At 35.0% G+C, this 22,046-nt stretch overlaps 1 protein-coding gene across 1 annotated transcript in view; it reads right to left on the minus strand.

Annotated features, from left to right (window-relative positions):
- The window catches only part of col27a1a (collagen, type XXVII, alpha 1a), a 370,467-nt gene that overhangs the window by 162,983 nt on the left and 185,438 nt on the right, over positions 1–22,046 (minus strand). The window contains 2 exon segments of the mRNA XM_051931755.1: positions 18,088–18,132; positions 20,183–20,236. Coding sequence (XP_051787715.1) covers positions 18,088–18,132; positions 20,183–20,236 — 99 coding nt within the window.

The following is a 22,046-nucleotide window of genomic DNA, read 5'->3' on the forward strand; positions in this document are numbered from 1 at the left end:
TATCAATTATCAGGTGTCATCATTTGGCTGGTTTGGCTACAATTAATATTGCATGTTTATAAGTACTTATGATATGCAAATCCTGAGAACAAAAAGTGTTTTCAACCAAATGAATCCTCACTTTCAGTAACTACAATCATTTGAAATAAATGGAACTACAGTTTTTTAGCAACAGAGGGGCTGCAGCTTTAAAACAAGCAGAGGTTTGGACAGTTGAATTATAAACAGTTTAACAAATCAAACGTATCAGTGACAAGTCTTACCCTAATTTTCGGTAACATTTATAAGAATGCTATTGTATGGCAAAAGCCATAGTCCTGTGCTTTTACAAAGATCAGATGCAGTATGTGAGTGCATGGTCACTTCTTTGGGCTAACAATAGCAATAAGAAAGAAAAAGAGAATAGCGAAAGTAAAAAAAAATCAAATAGCATTATTCAGGACATTTTTAAATGGGATTTGAATGAGTAAACTGCACAAAGAAATTAAGCACAATGATTTCAGACCTGTACCAATATAATCCTTACATGAACATGTCTCATGTACAACAGCAAATACAAACATAAACTACAAATGAACATTTTTAAAAGCAGCTGGTTGCAATTTGAGAACACAAATCATATCTAGCAAGACTAATGGCCAAATATGAGAAACATCTGTGTATATCTCAAAGTCCAAAGTCCACGACAAGTCTGAGATGATAAAAATGTCTCAAGTTCTACAGCCCTAACTCAAAGAACTAGCTGTCTAGTTTTTAATTGATAACAATTTACTGACCTTTCTCAAATTTTGCAGATCTGATGCCATTTTCATCTCTGACCATGCTCCTATTATTATTTAACTCAGATTATTATACTCCACAAATACAACTCACTACTGGCAACTCAACCCATTAATAATAGTGGAAAGTGTCTTTATCAAATTAATGTTTACACAAATTCATATTGTCACAGAAAACAACACAACTCTAGGAACACTCCAGGGAAACACGTAAGGTGAATTTGAGTGGATAAATCAGGATCTTTTGGTCAAAAGAAAACAAATTAATTACTTAATGATCTGCCTTTCAGAAGGGCCTTATATTCAAACAATCATTTGTACACTTTTAATTTTGGTGTTTAGATAATATGCAAAGTGTTCTGAACAACCTATAAGAACAAGATACATGCTAGAAATAAATTGTCAGAATTTATCAGGGTGCAAAGTCCATTGATGGCTATAACTCTGGTAATAGATGCAGTATGGGATGATGCTACTTTGTCAGTCTCTTTTGTAGTGGTTTATCAGAACAATTAAAGATGAGCTAGCTAGGATTTATGAAACTCTCATGATGAAGCAATAAACTTAACATTAAACTTTGGCACTAGATAAGAGGAGACAGGAACAGAAAGTAATTAGGGGAACTTCAGTAAATGGTTTACTTTCAATAAAAAATACGTCAGTTCCAATTGATAAAAATATTCAAAAAGTTTAGAATTTTCTTTAAAACTCAATCAAATTAAACACTGATTGCTTTGCGGGACTACATAACAACTTTTTTATAGAATGTAAATCTCATTATTAATCTGCAGTTAATATTCTTCAATTTCAGAAATTCTGTGTTTGTAATTTTAAGTTATCAAGCACAATATTATGTAGCATGGTACACCTGGGCTGTATGTGGCCTATAGGCCGCCATTTGAATAGGCCAGCCTTAAGCACTATTGTAAGGTACAAGAACAGACAAGTTATTTTTAAAATGGATAAAAGATAACTATTCACTTTAAAACACAATTCAATGTGGTAAATTGAAATACACAATGGTTGAGAAGAAATAACTACAACTTAAGAAAAACCAAACTTATTCTTTAAGGATCTTTTTTGCTAGTTCTGACTTCTAACCTTTTTTCTCCTTTCTAACCATGAGTATAACTTAGTATCTTTGTTTTGTTTTCAGCATATTTGATTCTTAGTTTAGACCTTGCAAGCCCTTGATGTGTACTTTTTGTTGCAATAAAATTTTTCCTCTCCTGATCCTCTTCTTCTTTGAGTACAGGCTTTCCCAGTCTATCTCAACTCTACCTAACTTTCCTCTTCTACTTCTGTATCAGGTATATATTAATGGTGAGACATTAAAAGGAAGCAGAAGGCAAGAAAACCATGTGTGATTAGTTATCCATGTAAAGGAAACCTTAGTCAAACTTAGTCAAACATCTGTGACAGAGCGACGGGCGGTGAGCAGGCAACTGTCAATCATGGAGCATCCACTGCATCCACTAAACAGTATCGTCTCCAGACAGAGGAGCAGCTTCAGTGACAGACTGCTGTCACTGTCCTGCTCCACTGACAGACTGAGGAGATCGTTCCTCCCCCACACTATGCGACTCTTCAATTCCACCCGGGGAGAAAACTTTAACATTATACAAAGTCTGTTATACCTGTATTTTTATCACTCTTTAATTTAATATTGTTTTTATCAGTACAGTATGCTGCTGCTGGAGTATGTGAATTTCTCCTTGGGGATTAATAAAGTATCTATCTATCTATCTATCTATCTATCTATCTATCTATCTATCTATCTATCTATCTATCTATCTATCTATCTATCTATCTATCTATCTATCTATCTATCTATCTATCTATCTATCTATCTATCTATCTATCTATCTTTTTGTATGCTTTGCTCTATGCTCCATTTAAAACTAACTTTCACCAATTTACTAGAAACCTAGTGATGCTTCATTCACACACAATTCATTTTTCACCCAGCCTTCTTTGATCTTCTCTGCTCAATTCATAGATGCCACTAGGTACCTTCAGGGCCCTCAATATAGATAATGGGTATACATCCTTTTGAAAACCTATGGTTCAAATATAATCTTCTAGTAACAGTTTTTTTTTCTGGGTACAAAGAAGAAACTTTGTCGAATCTGCCTGACTTCCCTAATCTTCCATCAATATATGTTTCCAGATTCTATCAATGTATTTCAAGGAGTTCTGCCTTAGGTTATCTTAGGCAATGACAAGGATGGGAACTCTCAATTTGAACTTTAGAAGAGAAATGAAATTTAGTAATGAACAGCGTACATTCTTCTTCACTCTGTGTAAAACAGTATAATTCAGCTAAATACAGAAAATTGCACACACACTATATAAATAAAATGTATTACTATTATTATTACTACCTCTCTCATCTAAAATTATCTAAAATTTATTATATACACAATCCAAACAATGCCATCAAAAGCCTGCATTTCCAGGTCATTTGTTTTGGAAAAAATTCATGCTTAGATCATTTTTTGGAAAAATATTTACATATTTGTCAAAGAGAAGTGGATTTACAAGTCCGTCAGTATTATTATTTGAAGCAACACCAGATGCCACAACATTATGCAACAAAAAAAATCTACAAAAAAGTTGTTTGTTTGTTGACTTATTTCACTCAGCTAGAGCAATTCTAACCCATTCTTCACATCTCAAAGGAGAAGCTGATGTCTTATATTATCTACAACTTAGTATCTGGCAGCAATCCATTAATGCTAATCTAAAATAAACATGCCGGCCCTGTGCTTAGCCTTTTTGTTGTCTCTGTATACATGAAGAACTATCACATAAAAGTTTATTTTTTAACATAACCCTCAGAATGGGTGCTGAGCGATTTCTGAACTCAGTTGGAACAAATTTAATTTTATCTTATACATAAATATAAAAAATATACAATTCTGCTTATATACTGAACTCTATACATATGACAAAAGTGACCCTGTAAGCCTATATATTTTGATTTGCAAAAGCATAATGCAAATCAGCAAAAAATAAATAAAAAGGATATTTAGAGGGTAATGTGAAATCAAAACATTGTATAATAGCTAGCAGAGAGATGTAGCTACTGCCTTATACCAAAACAGAACAACATGTTATGCTTGTATTTATAATGATATTATAACCTCTGTATGGAAACATGTGAACCTATGGAAAATATTAGCATAATATTTTACTTTGGAACATTAGAAATAATAAGGTATTCCAATTTTCAAAAAGATAATATATAGTGAAAAGTTTCTGTAGAGAAAAGTCAAGCACAAAACTACATCAGCCATTTCCATAAATTTCTCCCTTTTTCTCTGAAAGCAGATATCTGTTTGCTCCTTTTTATCTTACAATTTATGCTTCCTTTTCCTGTTGGAACACTGAATAGAATTTGGCAGTTGAAGACTGGGAAATTCTGGCTACCTTCCAACGCAACAACATTTTCGTCCAAAAATAGGATTATATTTCCTTTCTGGCTCTAAACAATGTTTTAAAACAAAATCAGCTGCTGTCAGAAAACACTCTGGCCTTGTCATTTGAATGTAGTGCCTGCCAGCTAGTTGCAGACAGGTGAAGGTTTGCCTATTGAATTATTTTGAGGGAACATAATTAATTAAAAAAAATGGAAAAAACTACTGTGAGCATTATTAACATATTTGTTACAGATGAAAGGCAAAATGAACCCTTGTCTGAGTCCATTAAAAGTTAGCCTTTCGTTATTTGCCGTGCCTGAGCCAATTCAATATCTTCAACAATACAGTGACAGTATCTTAATAAATTATAAAAAGACCTTGTTCTGTGATTGCACACCACCATGATCAAAGATTATACTACATATGCTGACATGTTTTGAAAATTACATTCCACTTACAGTCTTCATATTTCAACAGATTATGGAAAGATAAAGGGATAAGGAGCATGACTGTCAATCTTGGTGAGGAATATAGCTTAACTGAAATGTGTGAACTAGTTACGCATTCACTCCCACTTGGATAAAGATGAATGCAAGTTTTGTCAAATGCACACATTAACTGAGAAGTTAAAGAGATATCGTATATTAGGTTAAATGAGCATCAAGCTCAGTGGTTTTATATGCTGACAGAGCTGGAAACTTTAGCTGGGTATATTGGAAAATAAGTTGTATACCATGACAAATCTTCTAGGAGTGAATACCTTCAGTGAAATGTATAAGTATTTAACATAGATAAAATGAACACCTATACAACTGACCAACTCAAATAAACAAAAAATTGGCTCGAAGTTAAAATCAGAAAAAAAAACCCCACAACAGCTGGGGTCAACTGGCATGGGACTATTTTATGACTGGAATTACCAAATCTTAGGTAAATTACATGTATATTCTTAACTTTTTGCACTAGCATCTAGGTTGATTTTGGGTTGATTTTAAAATCCCCCTTCTTGCATACAAAGCCTTAAACTGCCAAGGGACTGCTGACCTATCTGAATTCATGATTACTTACAAACACGCGCCCACATTAAGATCTGAAGATGACAACTTCCTAAAGATTTCAAGGAATAACACAATACCTATAACAGTAGGAGCAGCAGTGCGACTGAAAGCTCTAGACCAATCAGACTTATTTTATAAGAGATGCTCCTTCAGTCTCAGCTTTTAAATCCAGGCTAAAGACTCATATTCACAACTTTAGGCTAGCACTCCCTGATTACAGCTGCTCATTAGCTGTGCATATATTGCAGTTTGTTAGTCATTTGTATAAAATATAAGTAATACTTATAATAAATAATAATTAATGAATGGCTACTAACCATTCTTTATTATGTTTCTCTTCTCTGTGCTCTGCTGTGGCAATTGGTGCCACTGCTCTACTTCCAAGCTGTTTTCCTGCCCATGGAAAAACATCTGTGTTACTGGAAGCCTTGAAATCAATGGATGAAAAGATCCTGCTGTCAGATTAGATAGAAAGGCAGTGGATGGACAGTAAGCCAAGGTCTTTGACTTTGTGGTATAACTGACCAAGAAATTACCCAGAGGTTTATTTTCGCTAGGGATGTTGCTGACTGGAGTAGGAAAGAAGTCCAGAGTTTTGTTTTTGGAGTTTTTTGAAAGTCCACCAAATTCTGATACTTTATTCAACACTGTATTATTTAACTAAATAAGACATATGTGTAAGAAAAGAAAAAGTAGAGACAGTGGAGCATATTAACTTTCCAGATACTGATTGAATATACAGAAGATGAAACTGAAATGATGCTTATGGAAAATAACTGTTGCTTTGCTCAGCTCATCTCAAGACAAACAAGAGCTAATTCCTGTCTAAAAATTCATCTTTTTTTAATAATATAAAAAGTAGAGCTACAACAAATGAGGTTCAAACGTTTAAAAAAAATATGTATTAGTTCCAATATATTTGACTTAATGTAAATAATTTAGCAGCCAAAGGCACATTATTGTATGAAGTACATAACAGCAGCAATGAGGTTTTAAATGTGCAGCTTTCAAAATAAATTATTAAATTTTCATATACCCTGAACAGTCTCTGGTTCTCAGTTCTGATTAATGCTCTATGTGTTATGGATTTTCTGATTCTGGAACATATAATACTCAATTTTTGCATTATTATTTTTTTGGGCTTGATATAAATTTAGCCATTATATTTTTTCCTTACTGTGGTGCCATTTCTACTTAGGATCTCTGGCATTTCTGGAGTCCTTTGGTTACAACAACAACACCTGTAGCTGACATATGACTCTGGGAATTTCTAATGTGTGATATCATCACATTTTCCCTGTTTAAGATAGTGGGGTGCTGGTATTCATTGTCCGAGATTATAGATAATTCTCAAACAAATCTGCTATGTTAGTTTTGATTTTTTTCAGGGTTAAAAGGTTTCTTGAATTGTGCAAGTAAAGTAAAGATTTTTGATTAGCATTTCAGCGGTGTCATTTGTTAGCTTAGATCTATTGGTTCTTGACCTCAACGTTTTTGTGACTTGTGTTAACTTATTATCTCATGATCCACACTCCTTTTTCAATATTTTGTTATGTCATTTCTTGGGTGAACACTACATAAAGAAAAAATCTTGTAACTCTCTCCATCCCACTGATTATTTTAAAAGCCCTTTTCACTTTTTTATTTGTACACACATCTTTGTTTCTATTAAGAGTGAAACATCACGATACTGAATATATACAGTATATCAAAGAGCAGGGTTTTGTTTGTTTTTAACCAGGCTTATGAGTAAATACAATGTTAAGCTTCCAGTACCATATTCTAGTTTTTTATTTATAAATGTGGTATATTTTGTATATTCCTGTTATTCACTTAAATATATTTAGGGTATGATGGCTGGCCACTAAACTTTTATTCCACTATGAATAAAATATTACATTTAGTTATTTAATCTGTGAAACACATGAATAAGTAAGCATAGTGTTTTAATATATCTATTAAACACAGACAGTTCCTGCCTTGTGCTAAAGTTTAGATAAGGTTTTGACACCCTGCAACCACAAACTGGATTAAGCAGTTATGGGTTGATGCTCTGCTTTCTATTTGTTCTCAACTTGCACACACAGATAATCCAAAATTCACCTCCTTGTGAAGTATAAATCCTATCAGCTGGACTTTATATATTGGAGACCCATTCACCTGCTGGCTCCTCTAATTGAAAGTGAGGCTCCACAGACCATCCTGCATTTAAAAAGGAAAAAAATATTCTTTATGATTGGTTAAAAGCTTATTTCATTGATGGCAATAGCAGCTATACACCCAAAAATATAAATAGGTTGTTCTTGGAAATTATGTAAAAATACGAGATGGCAAAACAAAAAAATCTCACATTACATAACAACATTCAAAGTAACACAACACAAATTGTAATTTTTAAAATTTTCAGTTCCCTTTGGAATGTAATGCACATATGTTAGTCAGCTTCTTTAAGTATTTAAGTATTACATATAGGAAATAAGAATGTTAGATTTGAATACACAATAAGAGTTTTGAAACTTTAATGTACACTTTAAAGACCTAGGAGTCATAGTGGACTATCTACACCTAGACAGTGTACAGAAGCAAATAAGAAGGCTAATAGTGTTATGATTTGCACTTTGAGTTTTTCTCTATAAATTAGTTCTCAGGCTTAGAAAATTTTCATGAGCATGTGGATTTTTGCAGAGGTTTTGTATTAAGAAAAACCTTGCAGCACTTTTTATTTTTCACCAGTATGTAGTTTCTGGTTAAGTCATTTTATTTTCTAATTTATACTTAAATATGTAGTGATGATCATTTTTGTTTTGCTGTGATTGCCACTGTTATAAGAGCAGATTGCTAAGACGCAATGATTTGTTGTTAGGTGGCATTCCCCGCTGGGTTGTGGGTCATCAACACCTTCAAAGAGACAATATTTCAGCTGCAGGTGTGTAACTAAATACCATCCAAGACTGTAGATAAATCGATTAAAACAAAATATAGTTTGTGTTTTCTTCCTTAGCAGTGCCTTTTGGTTTAGACATGTGCATACTTACCTTAATTATGTTTTGGTTTAGCGTATAGGGTTGGCAGTATTTTTGTTGTTAAAGGGTTCCACGGTTTTCACTTGTCTATTACTGAATCACATTTCCAACTTGATTACACTCAGAAACATGCACAAGTCATTTATTATTAAAAACATTATTAAAACATTAAAAAAGTCCAACGCAGACTTTTTTGGTGTTGGTATTGTAGCAACTCCAGGTGGCAGAACAATGAAGTTAACAGAAAATCTAATTTCATTATGTGTGAGTCACATTCTGATATCCATCCATTCATCCATCCATCCATCCATCCATTTTTTAAACTTAGCTGTTCTAAACCTGTAATGGAACAGGGATTGTGTGATGGCCTATGTAATGCTGGCTCCAGTTTAGCACACAACTCCAAGTGGATGGCTCTAGATTATCTAAATCAGCTTACAAGTCAGTCTCTATTAAGAAAAAGGACACAAATACCACTAATTGCATTTAAATGACAGAAAACTTTGTGTTTTAAGTTTGTTCTCATATTTTAATTGTGGCAAAATAAACACTTTCTTATTTTAGGAAGTTAGGAAAGGTACACATAGTGTAACATTCAAGTACGACTTAGTTAACTGATTTGAAAGTTGGAGCATTTTTTTTCATTGATTTCCTTTGTCAAAGAGAAAGATCCCACATTTTTGCAATAGGGATATGCTCGACATGTGATGGAGATTTGCTCAGACCGCCCCACCAATGTTTGTGCTTTCATGTACAAGCCACATTCATGCGTACTACTGTTTCAGTCACTGATTACTGACTGCTGAGAATCTGTTTGCCAACAGCAGCACCTTTCAGGCAGGTAAATGTAGAAAATATTGTAGATGACATATACAGATTGAAATAACTTCTGTCACACTAAATCAGCAACAGTGAACTAACCTGTAATTTAAAGAGAATTTCTCTATCTCTGAGGACTGATGATATGCAGGTGAGAGTTACTTTGGGCAGGGCAGATTATGGTATTTGTTGATCCATCCATCCTCTAAACACTTATTTTGGGCAGGGGGCAGCTGAAGCCTATCCTAGCAAGTAATGGGCTTGGGTAGAAACAACTCTTGGACAGGGTGCCAGCCCATCAAAGGGTAATCACGAACACACACACACACATACTTTAGGGGATGGTTTAGCATTGCCAGTTCACCTAACCTGCATGACTTTGGACTGTGAGAGGAAATTACAGCAAAGTCCCTGAGACTTGTTACTTTTAGGCAGCAGCACTAACACTGTGACACTGTGTGGTGTATTAGTTGTTTGATATATTTACATTAACCATAACCTCTAAAAATTTAGGAAAAATATCCTTTATTTGAAACTTATTTAAATAACTCAGTGCATCTGTTTGGGGGGACAGGTCCCCTGGTCACTGATTAAATTTTACCAAAAGTCAGTAACGCCTCAAATTTACATTCACTGAAGTTTCATCTGTGTTCTCCCATGGTGTGAAAGTAAAGACGTCACTCAGGAACATGGCCAAATTTATATGGTTTATACTGTTACTATGGGAGGTGATGGAGAGTGGCTAAATGCATGTGCACGAGTGCATAGTTTAAAGTTGATCTGAGGCTTATAAAGAAACTTGGTGGGTGCACGTGTTGTATATAGGGTTTTATAAGCGGTGTATATAGGGTTTTATAAATGTATTTTTTTGTTTGATGGATTCTTGCTGTAACTTTAAAATAAATGATTCTACAAGAATGCAGAGACACAGATGGAAATTTGTTCAGTGCAGATTTTGAACATATATTGTAAAGTTTTTCTTAACACAGAGAACCACAGACAGATGGAATAAGCTACAAAGTAGTGAGGCAGATAATAGTACTTTTTGGGCTGTCAATCCTTGAATGGATGTTATTTTGGATAAATTAAGTTAATAGGATTGACACGATTGTTTGGATGAATGGCGTGTTATTGTCAAAATTGTATTAATACACAGTATATAATAGCCTGTTCAGGACACATTCCACAACAACAGTACTGCATAAAGAATAACATATAGAAACTAATAAAATAATAAATTAGTTAATATTCTTTCAGTATTGATTTGGACACTACTGTCAAGTAATGGAGTCCTGGAGAGGACTCATGTAGGACAGCTTGGTTCTCTGAGCTTCTCCAACCTGTGTCCAGAGCATATCTGAAGATGCACAAGGACTCTGGAGAAATAACACTAAAATAAATAAAGACTGTTTGTTCAACTGGTAGATTAACAGAGTTTGGAGGAGACAAGCAAGGGCTGCAGTGGAGCAATTCGCAATATGTGACACATGCCCAGAGCTGCTGCTGTTTATGTAATACATCCTCTTCTGTAAGTTATAGGAGGCAGTAAAAACACCTCAGATTTTGAAGCTCATCTTTATTCGATCTTGTTAATTTTTTTTTCTATGCTGGGATGCAACTCTCAACAGTTTGAAGTAACAAATATTGTTGCCATAGTATTTTTTTTTAATCTAGCCATTTCTTTTTTGATCAATTTTAACATGTTGTTATTTTGTATTTCTGTCTTTGAATTAATTTTATTGATATCATTATAACACCATTTTGAAAGTATTTCTAATGGCAGTTACTGGAACACCTGTTATTAGTCAATTACTTGCTGGTGTCAAGACACATGGTGTCATGAGACAATGTTAATTTCAAATGACGCCATGGTTTTAGGATTTTGTAACAAAAATATAAAACTGTGTTTAGTGACTTAATTTAATTAACATCGTTTCTTTTCTGTTCTCATCAACTGGCATTCAGGGCCATGCTGGACAAGAAAGCATGATTTGCACAGATTTCCCTGTTAGGTCAAAGCCTACCTCCTCCTTAAACTTAAGAAGACTGGGTGATCAAAACTATTGATAAAGAAACTACTGAGTAGTACATACAGTACAATTTAGTCACTAAAAACTAGACCTATACATAAAACAAAAGCAAGCAAGACTGAGGATGCAAGACTTTCCCATTTTACACAAGGACTTGCTTAAAAATTACATATTCTACATTAGATTATGGATGTCACATCACAAGGTGTGATATATCTGAAAGTGATAGTTACAATACATATAATAAAAAAATATTTTGTTCTAAATAAATTTTTTATGAAAGTTTTTTGGGGCTTATGAACATCAAAGATTGATTCTCAACAGGTATCTTTATCATTAATCATCAATAGGATTATGTATATACTAGCTATGGTACCTGTTAAAGACAGGTAATTGAGTGACTAAAAAATATTGGTTATTTCTTGTCGTACTTGTATCGTCAAGGCCTTTCCTCTGTATTTGCACGTGTGTGAACGTATTTTCACTAGCACTCCCTCTCTCAAGCTCTTCCTGTAAAGTCTGCTTCTCAGACTCTATCATCATTTTCAAAGCACCTTTCTCACACTTTTCATCCTTGAGGTGATGGTCTCAGCGGGTCTCATATACCTTTACTCCTACTTGTGCGTCTCAAACCTGCACTTCCCCTTTTGATCGCGTCATCAAAATCAAACTGACCAATCAGTTTGTTCAGAGGAACTGGACACACAGACCTTAGTGTTTTATTATATAGCAGATTATTTTTGCTATGTTTTAATTTCCTGGTGACGTCATTTTGATTCCTTCATGTCATTTTGTGGTCTTGTCATAAAGCAGTGGTCAATTGCTAGGGGTGTGGTTCTGGAAGTTGTCAGTCATGACATTACTAGTGCGGCACTTTAAAAAGTGGCGACTCGGCTTCTGCAGCATCTGTGATTGTATATAATGAAAAAAAAATGTGTGCAATTTACGTGTGTTTTTGGTTACAAATATTAGTGATTCTCAATAAGACTAAGAGTTTGGCTAAGTGGTTTGGTTTTGACAACATAATTGCAGCATTTGCAGTTTTTAAGTTTTGCTTAATTTAAGACTGATGTTCATCTCCTGTCCCATCCTTAAATCAGACAGTACAGTGATGTATAGATTAGTGGTGCAGTTACACAATTTTAGTCAATTTTTCAGTTGTACTGGTGTGGTGCTTCTGTGGTAACATTATGAAAAAGATTTGTTTACTAGAGCATATGGTACATTATTTCTAACTGAAAACAAACACAGAATAAAGATTTTGAATAGGTTCAGTTTCAGGCTTGTTTTAATTAAAAAGATCAAATAGGAAGCCATTTCTCTTGACCCTACATTATCAAGATGACTACCATATTTTATTTTCTTTTATTGCTAAAAACTGTCAACACCCTGGTACTGAACACATGGTACAAGGGAGGCAGGATCATTTGAACGAGACTGAGGGAAGCAACCAAATCATAAACAAAAGAACAACAATTGATGTTGTTGCTTCCTATAAAACATGGCGGGGAAAATAAGTATTGAATGTGTCAGTGTTTTTCTCAGTAAATATATTTCCAATGGGGCTACTGACATGAAATTTTCACCTGATGGCGGTAACAACCCAAGTAATCCACACATACAAAGAAATCAAAATATATAAGTCCATAAATTAAGTTATGTGTAATAAAGTGGAATAACACTGGAAAAAAGTATTGAACACATGAAGAAAAGGAAGAGCAAAAAGACATAGAAAACCAAAAAACCAGCTGAAATGTGTTAGTATTTAGAAAGCAATCCTGCCCCCTATCAGTGCAAATTAATATCAGCTGATTTAGTCCTAATTGATGGCCTATGAAAAGGTTTCTCATTACCAAGGTGTCACACAAGAAGCATCTCATGATGGGTAAAAGCAAAAAGCTCTCTCAAGACCTTTGCAACCTTATTGTTGCAAAACATACTGATGGCATTGGTTACAGGCTTATTTCTAAACTTCTGAATGTTTCAGTGAGCATCGTTGAGGCCATAATCTGGAAGTGGAAAGAACATCATTTCACCATAAACCAGCACATAACCAGGTGCTCCTCGCAAGATTTCTGACAGAGGAGTCAAAAGAATAATCAGAAGAGTTGTCCAAGAGTCAAGGACCACTCATGGAGAGCTTCAGAAAGACCTGGAATTAGCAGGTATAGTTGTTTCAAAGAAAACAATAAGCCATGCACTCAGCTTCCATGGCTTCTAAGCACGCTCATTGTGCAAGACTCCACTCAAGAAAAAGCATGTTGAAGCTCATTTAAAGTTTGCTGCACAACATTTGGACAAGCCATTGAAATACTGGTAGAATATAGTCTGGTCAGATGAGACCAAAATTGAAATCTTTGGATGTCATTGCACACACCATGTTTGGAGGAGAAATGGCACTGCACTTCACCCCAAAAATACAATACAACAGTGAAGTTTGGAGGTGGGAACATCGTGGTGGGGCTGTTTTTCAGCATATGGTACTGGCAGACTTCATATAATTGAAGGAAGGATGAATGGAGAAATGTACCGGAACACTCTTGATAAGAATCTGCTGCCATCTACCATGATGCTGAAGATGAAATGTGGGGGGACATTTCAGCAAGACAATTATCCCAAACACACAGCCAAGGAAACTCTCAATTGATTTCAGAGAAAGCAAATAAAGCTGCTGGAATGGTCCAGTCAGTCACCTGAATTGAATCAAATTGAAAATCTATGGAAAGAACTGAAGCTCAGAGTTCATAGAAGAGGCCCCTGGAACCTTCAAGATTTGAAAACAGTTTGTTTGGAAGAATAGGCCAAAATCACACCTAAGCAATACATGCGACTAGCTTCTCCATTCAGGAGGCGTGTTGAAGCTGTCGTTACCAACAAAGGCTTTTCTACTAAGTATTAAATAAATTTCAGTAAGCTTATTAAATACTTGTTCTCTGTGCCATTCAACTTTATTAGAAATAACTTAATTTATGGACTTATTTGTTTTGATTTCTTTGTATGTGTGGATTACTTGGGTTGTTACCAACATCATATCAATAGCCTTATTTTCCCAGCTGTATATGGCCTGCTTATTCAAAAACAGGAACCTAATGAACAACCTAATGAAGAGTTTACTTCATCTAAGTAGCCTTACAGTGCTGAATTTTGACACCTGTTCAATAACTGGCTACTACAAGTAAACAAAGAAATAATAATAAGGATAAAACCACAGAACTGGACACAAGAATCATCTACAAAGAAAAGCCTAAATGACAATGAGAGTCCAAACCAGCAGTAATGAGGTTGTTCTTTTCACAGCTGCAGAGTTCTTGACTTCTTGCTTTGTGATCTAACCCTTTAAATAATAATAATTCATTACATTTATATAGCACTTTTCTCAGTACTCAAAGTGCTATCCACACAGGGAGGAACCGGGAAGTGAACCCACAATCTTCCACAGTCTCCTTACTGCAAAGCAGCAGCACTACCACTGCGCCACCTGCAGTGCCACCCATCACTACAGGTGCCAGCACCTGTGTGCTCTGAGAAGCACATGAATGCATGCATAGAGCACTAGGCTCTAAGGAAACAATTACAAAAGTGAAACTCTGCAATTGTGGAATAGCTATATGAGTGGCTAATTATAAAAGTGCTGAAGGGTAAAAAAAAGATAAGCCTACCAAGGCAAAACTACCTCAAACAGCTATTGCACCTGACAAAGACAGAAAAAAAAACTGAAAGCATAACTTTTTAATATAAAAATGAAAATATGCCAAAGGTTGTAAAAGTACTTTTAGTGAAAGCGGAAGCTAAAGCTGAAAACGAGACCTGTTTTTAATTTACAGTGGGCTTTCACTGATTTAGAAATATGGTAAAAACTGCAGGCATTATATTAGTTAACAGAATGTATAATAAATTAAGTTGAAAAAATATGAAGAGAAGCCAATATGTCTAAAAATATCTGTATCCCACATTTCAGAATAACGTGAAAAGCCTAAAAGCACACCAACTAACAAATTTTAACACTCTGTTACCAATATGGCTTAAACACACTACTGCAGAATTTCCATCCATCCATTTTCCAACCCGCTGAATCTGAACACAGGGTCACGGGGGTCTGCTGGAGCCAATCCCAGCCAACACAGGGCACAAGGCAGGAAACAATCCTGGGCAGGGTGCCAACCCTCCGCAGGACACACACAAACACACCCACACACCAAGCACACACTAGGGCCAATTTAGAATCGCCAATCCACCTAACCTGCATGTCTTAGGACTGTGGGAGGAAACCGGAGCGCCCGGAGGAAACCCACGCAGACACGGGGAGAACATGCAAACTCCACGCAGGGAGGACCCGGGAAGCGAACCCAGGTCCCCAGATCACCCAACTGCGAGGCAGCAGCGCTACCCACTGCGCCACCGTGCCGCCCTACTGCAGAATTTGAAATATATATAATTGTAATTTGATTTCTACATGTTTATTCTTCTGTATACATTTGTACCAACAAGTACAAATGCAGATTTCATTTATAAGTTTAAGTTTAAGCAAAGATTTGATGCTACGTTAACTGAATTTTGTATTCCATTCCATTCATGGTTTACCAACATGGATCAATGGCTGTAAGACAGAGAATGTTTAAGCACTTTTCAGAGAAAAAAGTATCAATTTATTAAAATACAGACACATTGTACAATGGAATTAAATAAACTGGAATAGAAATGTAATGTCATAATTACTTCTAACCCATTAACATCTGTGTATAGTTTACTCCCAGATGGGCTTAAAGAGAATAAGGACAAATTCATTGTAATAGCCTGTACCACACTACTAGCACCCATACTTATCTTGCTTAACTGGATGAATCCTAACCCACTTTTTATAAGTGGGCTGGATAAATGGGCAACTGATAGTCTGTACTATTTGAAATTGGAAAAAAATCTAATCCTCTAATCTTTTCTATACTTTTTAAAAATATAGCAAGATTTAATTAATAAAATAAGCATTAGAATAAGCATTCATATCAGGGGGAAGAACACTTCCCTTTTTTTCCTATTTCTGCCTATGCTCTTGGCTCTTCTCCCCTTCTCCCTGGTTGGGGTTGAACTCTGTTTTGTTAGGTTTGGTCTTCTTTTTTGTTCCTGCTTTCATTTTTTACTTTCTTATGTTTTTTTCTTTCTAGTTTGACTATGAAGTAATTTGTTGTATAAGTTCGATTTGATTGCATGCATTGTTATTTCCTTGAAATAAAATGAATAAATAAAAAGAAAAATGAAATATACATCATGTTCATGTTTATCACATTATCTGGATTTATTGTTATTTAGTCCTTTTAACATTAAGTGGATTCTAGAGATACTGTATGGTCCTGTAATAATAACCAGATGATATTAAAGTATGTTAACTGCAAATGAGAAGACAGACACTAACACTCCTTTCACCAAGCATCCACTCTCTGTGTGTGCTCAACCACCCACAAAGTTCAGCAGTAACATTCACAGCCAAGTGTATGAATTCCATCAACAATTAAAGCCATTAAACAAACTGTAGAAAATCAATTCTAAAGCGACATTTTCCTAATGCTATAACAATATGCAACAACAACTACAGCATATATGCAAAATATCCAGAATGTTGTGGAATAATTTGTCTTTATAATACAGTGAATTACCACTTGACATGTTTCATAAGTAGGGGTACAATGCAAGTTTACAGTATGTAAATATACTGGTACTTATATTTACACAGCACCCGTGTACACTTGGTACTTCATTTGTAGAATGTGCAGCAAATCATTATCACTCAATCTGTTTTTCAAATTGTCTTTTTTCTTTCACAGAAACACAAGGATTTGCTTACTAGGAAGCAAGGAACTATAACTGACAGGAAAAGGCCAAAAGCTGGAACCAACCCTGGACCTATGTCAGTCTGCCAGAGGATACATACATACACATACCTATGCTTGGGCGTAACTGGATAATTTAAGTCAACAATCACACTGAATGTACGTATTTGGACTGTGAAATAAAATCAGACTCAATGAAGGAAACCTTTACAATTTATCTGAACACAAACTCTTAGTGTTCAGAGGTACACTGGTCCTTCTGTTATGACCAATGATTGGGTCCTTTTAGCGAGGATGTCAGAACTGAATCAGACTTTCTTTTATAGAGCAACATGCCATTAAATAGATATCAAAACACTCAGGAATACAAATCAAAGAAACAAGATTACAAGCATTAATGCCCTTACAAATTACAAAGTTATGCCCTTAAACATGGTAGTACTCTGGTCATTGTGTGGCTGCTGTAACTGTGATCAAGTGTTTCAGTTACCAAGTTCTGGATAAGAGAAAGTGTTTTGGTTAGGTAATGCATTCTGTTGCAGACCTTTCTTAATAAAATGTTCTGAGCAGAAATGATCAACCAAACATTTTGTGCTATAGATAGTGCTATTATATTATCATAATTAACAAAGATACACATGATGTCTTACAACCTCAGCAAGACCATGAAGTTGCCAATATTAGAATTTATTGACCATTTCTTATAATACACAGTATTACAGTGTGTGAACCATGCTGATGTTTCAAACTCATAATATTAGAGTTAAGAATTTTATACTGTAAACAAGAATACAGTAGATCTAAGAATGCTATTTAACAAATCATTCAAGGCTGAAGAAAGAAACAAGAAAGCACTGCATCCCAACTTCAGTACATTCTGATTATGCTTTTTTAAGATGCGTTAACTGAAGTTGAAAATAGGCCACATGATTTTAAAAAATGACATAAAAGTTGTACAAACAACAGGTAACATTTCATGTATAGGCAAGTCAATTTGCCTTCAAATTTAAATGTAACTAAACTGTTAATTCCTATAATGGAAAACTGGCCCAATAGTGCCTACAAATGTTATACAGTATGTGTTCATACTAATAAAACCAATCAACAATAAAGTATGTTGGGAGAAAACTTTACCGGCCTACCCATCTTGCCCCTCTTCCCTGGAATGCCAGCGATGCCCTAAATAAGAAAATGAAAATATAAAAAAATTAGTACCTTTACCATGAACTTTTTTCTTATGTACATATTAAATATTACGAGTATCATTGGAGAGTAGTGACCTGACACATCCTAGCTGCTTTGTGGCAGACATTATAAAGTCCAAACATGTCAAAATCCAATCCCAGTGAATCCAATATTACCAGTCTCAATTTATCCTGCTATCTACATTAATTTTGTCAGTAGCTCTTATGCTTGAAAAGAGATAGTGTGGTAAGAGTTTAATATTTCTTCCCCCAACCATGACAACAAACAAACCATTAATTATTACAATAATAATTTTCCAAAACCATTTATTTAATCTAGATTCTTGGGGACTTGGAGAGTTTGAGGGCTAAAATTTTGCAAGCCTATCCCTGAACTATCAGGTTCCAGGCCAGGAACCAAATCTGGACAAAATGCCAGTCTACCATAGTTTACTTTCACTTATACACCTGCATTCCATTTGCATTTACAAATCTACTGTATCTAATATTCATACCTTTAGTATGTGGGAGAGATTCAGAAAACCCAGAGCAAGCCCAGGGGAATATGAGGAGAAATTGCAAGGTCCTAGACTTATAAAATAGTACTCCCCTCTGCAGCTTGTTTCATGGACTTTCTAAATGGTAGATCTCAGCATATACTGGGAGCATCACTTTTTCCACCTTGATCCTCAACAGAGGCACCCCTCCTGTGCTGTCTGATGTACTGCTTGTTCATTTATGACTAAGTAGCCAGATGTAGCTTCAACTCTATTAAAAAATTTAACGATAACATCACCATCATACAGTAGGTCTGATCACAAACAACGATCAGGCTTACTGTAATGTTATTTACCTAAGACACTGTGATATCAAGATAACAATCTGTCCCTAAATGTCAGCAAAACCAAACAGCTAGTCATTGAAATTCTTGGAGCCAGCATCACTGATGACATAATGTGAGCACAACACATGGTGGCTTCAAATATTACAGCTTTCTTTCAATTTAGGACATCTATAGGACACATAGCACTTTAAAAGTACATGGTATTATCAAAGACATCACCATGTTGATCAGTCACTTTTCTCTCCCATCCATTTATACAAACAGTATAGTACCAATACATTAACACCCATATCACTAGTTTCAGAGACAAATTTAACCTCAGGTAATAAGCAAACTCAGCAGATCATATGGCTACTTTACATCTCTTTACAACTTGATACAAACTAGCATGCATCTACTCACTTCATATATGACATCTGAAGTCTCTGTTTCATTGTTTATTTTTATACAATCACTTTACAAACAATCTTCAAGTAAATTTGGCAATATACAGTACAATACAGTGGTGTTGCAGACAGAGCTGGAGTTTCTCAGATTATATGTACTAGGGCTCAATCTAACAGGGGTGGCTTTTGTTTTAAGTATACATCTCTCCCCATACTTATGTTGCTTTGTTGCAAATATTGTGTTTTATTGGCAATACTTAGTTAATACTGGTATGAGTCTGAACATGTGTACAGTATGTGTGCCCCTCCACATAACAGACCAGCCCTGATTCTGAAGATAATTCTTAGCTTGTGAAGGATTGGGACTGAGAAGTTAAGAATGGAAAACAAAGCACATACTGTGGCTATTTTAATTCTAGGGGTTATGTGCAGAAAAAGGAAAACAATTTTTATTTTAACAAAAACATACTACTAAATAGCCGCAATAAAGTCCTGCAATCCTACAAAAATGAGACTACACTTACTTAACACATAAATATTTTCACCATACTGACTGAATATGTGGTTCATAAATGAGCAGCTATATACTGTAGTTTCTAGGCATTATATCATGTTCCTATCTTTGCAACAAAAGCTATTCTGGTGAAAGAGATTAAAATAATCATTAGTTTGCTCTACCCAGCATACGTTTTTTTAGTCCATTTAGGCCTTTATAGAACATCTTCTTACAGCAAAAGTTTATATCATGCAAAAGGTAATACACTCATCCACTCACTGTAGCTTAAATACTTTTAAACAGGAATGTACTGACTTACTCGTTCTCCATCAGGTCCAGGCAATCCAAACAGACCTGGAATACCTATGAAACCCTGCAAAGAAAAGAAAATTAATAGAGTCAGAGAGGTATGCATACATTAGCTGACATTACAAGTTCTTTTGTCTTGGGCTGTTATAGTTCGCTGAATCGTGCAGAAGATGACTCCATGATGATCTTAGCCTTGAGGCAAGTGTATATGCCCATGGACTGCATGGTGCTGGGTTCCACGATGTAGTCCAAGGGCACATACCCTCACACCAGGGATCAAAGGGTAGAAGAATCTCACTGAAGATGATGAAGAATAAAATTGTTAAAACATGCCGGAAATCCAACCTCTTTACACCTGTAACTAAAAACAAACTACTTACAGTAGATACATTAAGCACATGCACATTTGACTCCATGTGTCAGCCAGTTGCAACAAAGAAATCCAGTATATTTCAACAACACAAAGCTGAAACATAGATTTATTGAAAATAATTAGATTTTTTTTACAGTGGACAAAATGGTAGTGCCTTATTGGTCAGTCTTACTGCTGCTTATTAAATTCAGTTTCCTTGCTTCAAATCACATGCATGGTTGTCATGTCATGTTATGTCATGTCATGTAGAGTTTACACATTCTCTTTATTTCTGCATGGATTTCCTTTGGTCACTCCTGTTTTCCTCTTCAAAAAACTGAAGGTTATGTTCACTGCTGACTCTAAATTTGCTCCAGTGTCAGTGTGAGTATGGGTGAGTACATGAGTAGGTCCTCTGGACTGGTAACTTGTCCAGGAAGCCTGAATTTTCTGTTAAGCAGATTTGACAATGTTATGTAAGTTTACCATGAAATCTTCACCTTTTCATGTAAATTTTACGCCTCTGGTTTACGATGATTCCTCAATCCTTACTGATCAGGTTATATTCTAGAATCCTGACTTACCATTATAAAGGAACATCGTTTTTTTTATGACTGTGATGCTATTCAAAACAAAATCAATGCTTCAAGGGAAAGAAATTGTGAGCAAATGCATCAGATCCATCTTGTGTTATAATGTGTAATTTTTAATGTGTGTTAACTGAAAATGGCATGTACTATACATTATATGAAACTAAGTCCAAAGTAATGTACAGATAAAGTTATGCAGCAATAGTGTTTTATGCAGTACATTTTAGAAATGAATGCCATTCCAACAGGTTTACAATTGTAGGATTTTAGTAATGTGGGTTACATATATTTTCTTCAGTTGGAATACTGGAAATACATATAGCAGGTTAACACAGTGAGGTTGTGGTGGTGAAAATTGGTAACCTTGAATTTTCTATTCAAATGTGTTAGCTGTTAGGCCACACTGCTTTATTAACAGCATAAAATGTTTCTTGTTACTTTTAAATGAAAGAGTTTAATAATACACTTATAAATTTGCACACTTCTAAACATGGAAAATTAATATTACATTAATATTTACTCTCTCACAAATATTTAAAGCAGTCCCCACAAGTCAGCAGGGCTGTAGAGAGGTGTAAAATGAATATTAACCATTTCAATGGTTATATAAGCTATCACTTATCTATACACAAAACCAGGCCAATAGGTCAAAAGCTAAAAAAAGTCTGTGGGCTTCATACTGTGCATATAATTGTAGTTATGGGAAGCACCAACCTAAAATGATTCAATGATGAACGAGACTAATTTATTTTAGACCAGTGTTTCCTAACCTCGGTTCTGGGGGCACACTGTGGCTGCAGGTTTTTGTTCCAACCAGATTCCTAATCAGTGACAACACCTGATAGCACTGATCTCATTTAATTAGCTGGTATTATTTCTCTTTTATTTTACATTCAGAAAAGCACAGCAGGATGATTTATACATTTATAAGA

The sequence above is a fragment of the Erpetoichthys calabaricus genome, chromosome 9, assembly GCF_900747795.2.
Source record: "Erpetoichthys calabaricus chromosome 9, fErpCal1.3, whole genome shotgun sequence".
Taxonomy (NCBI): Eukaryota; Metazoa; Chordata; class Cladistia; order Polypteriformes; family Polypteridae; genus Erpetoichthys; species Erpetoichthys calabaricus.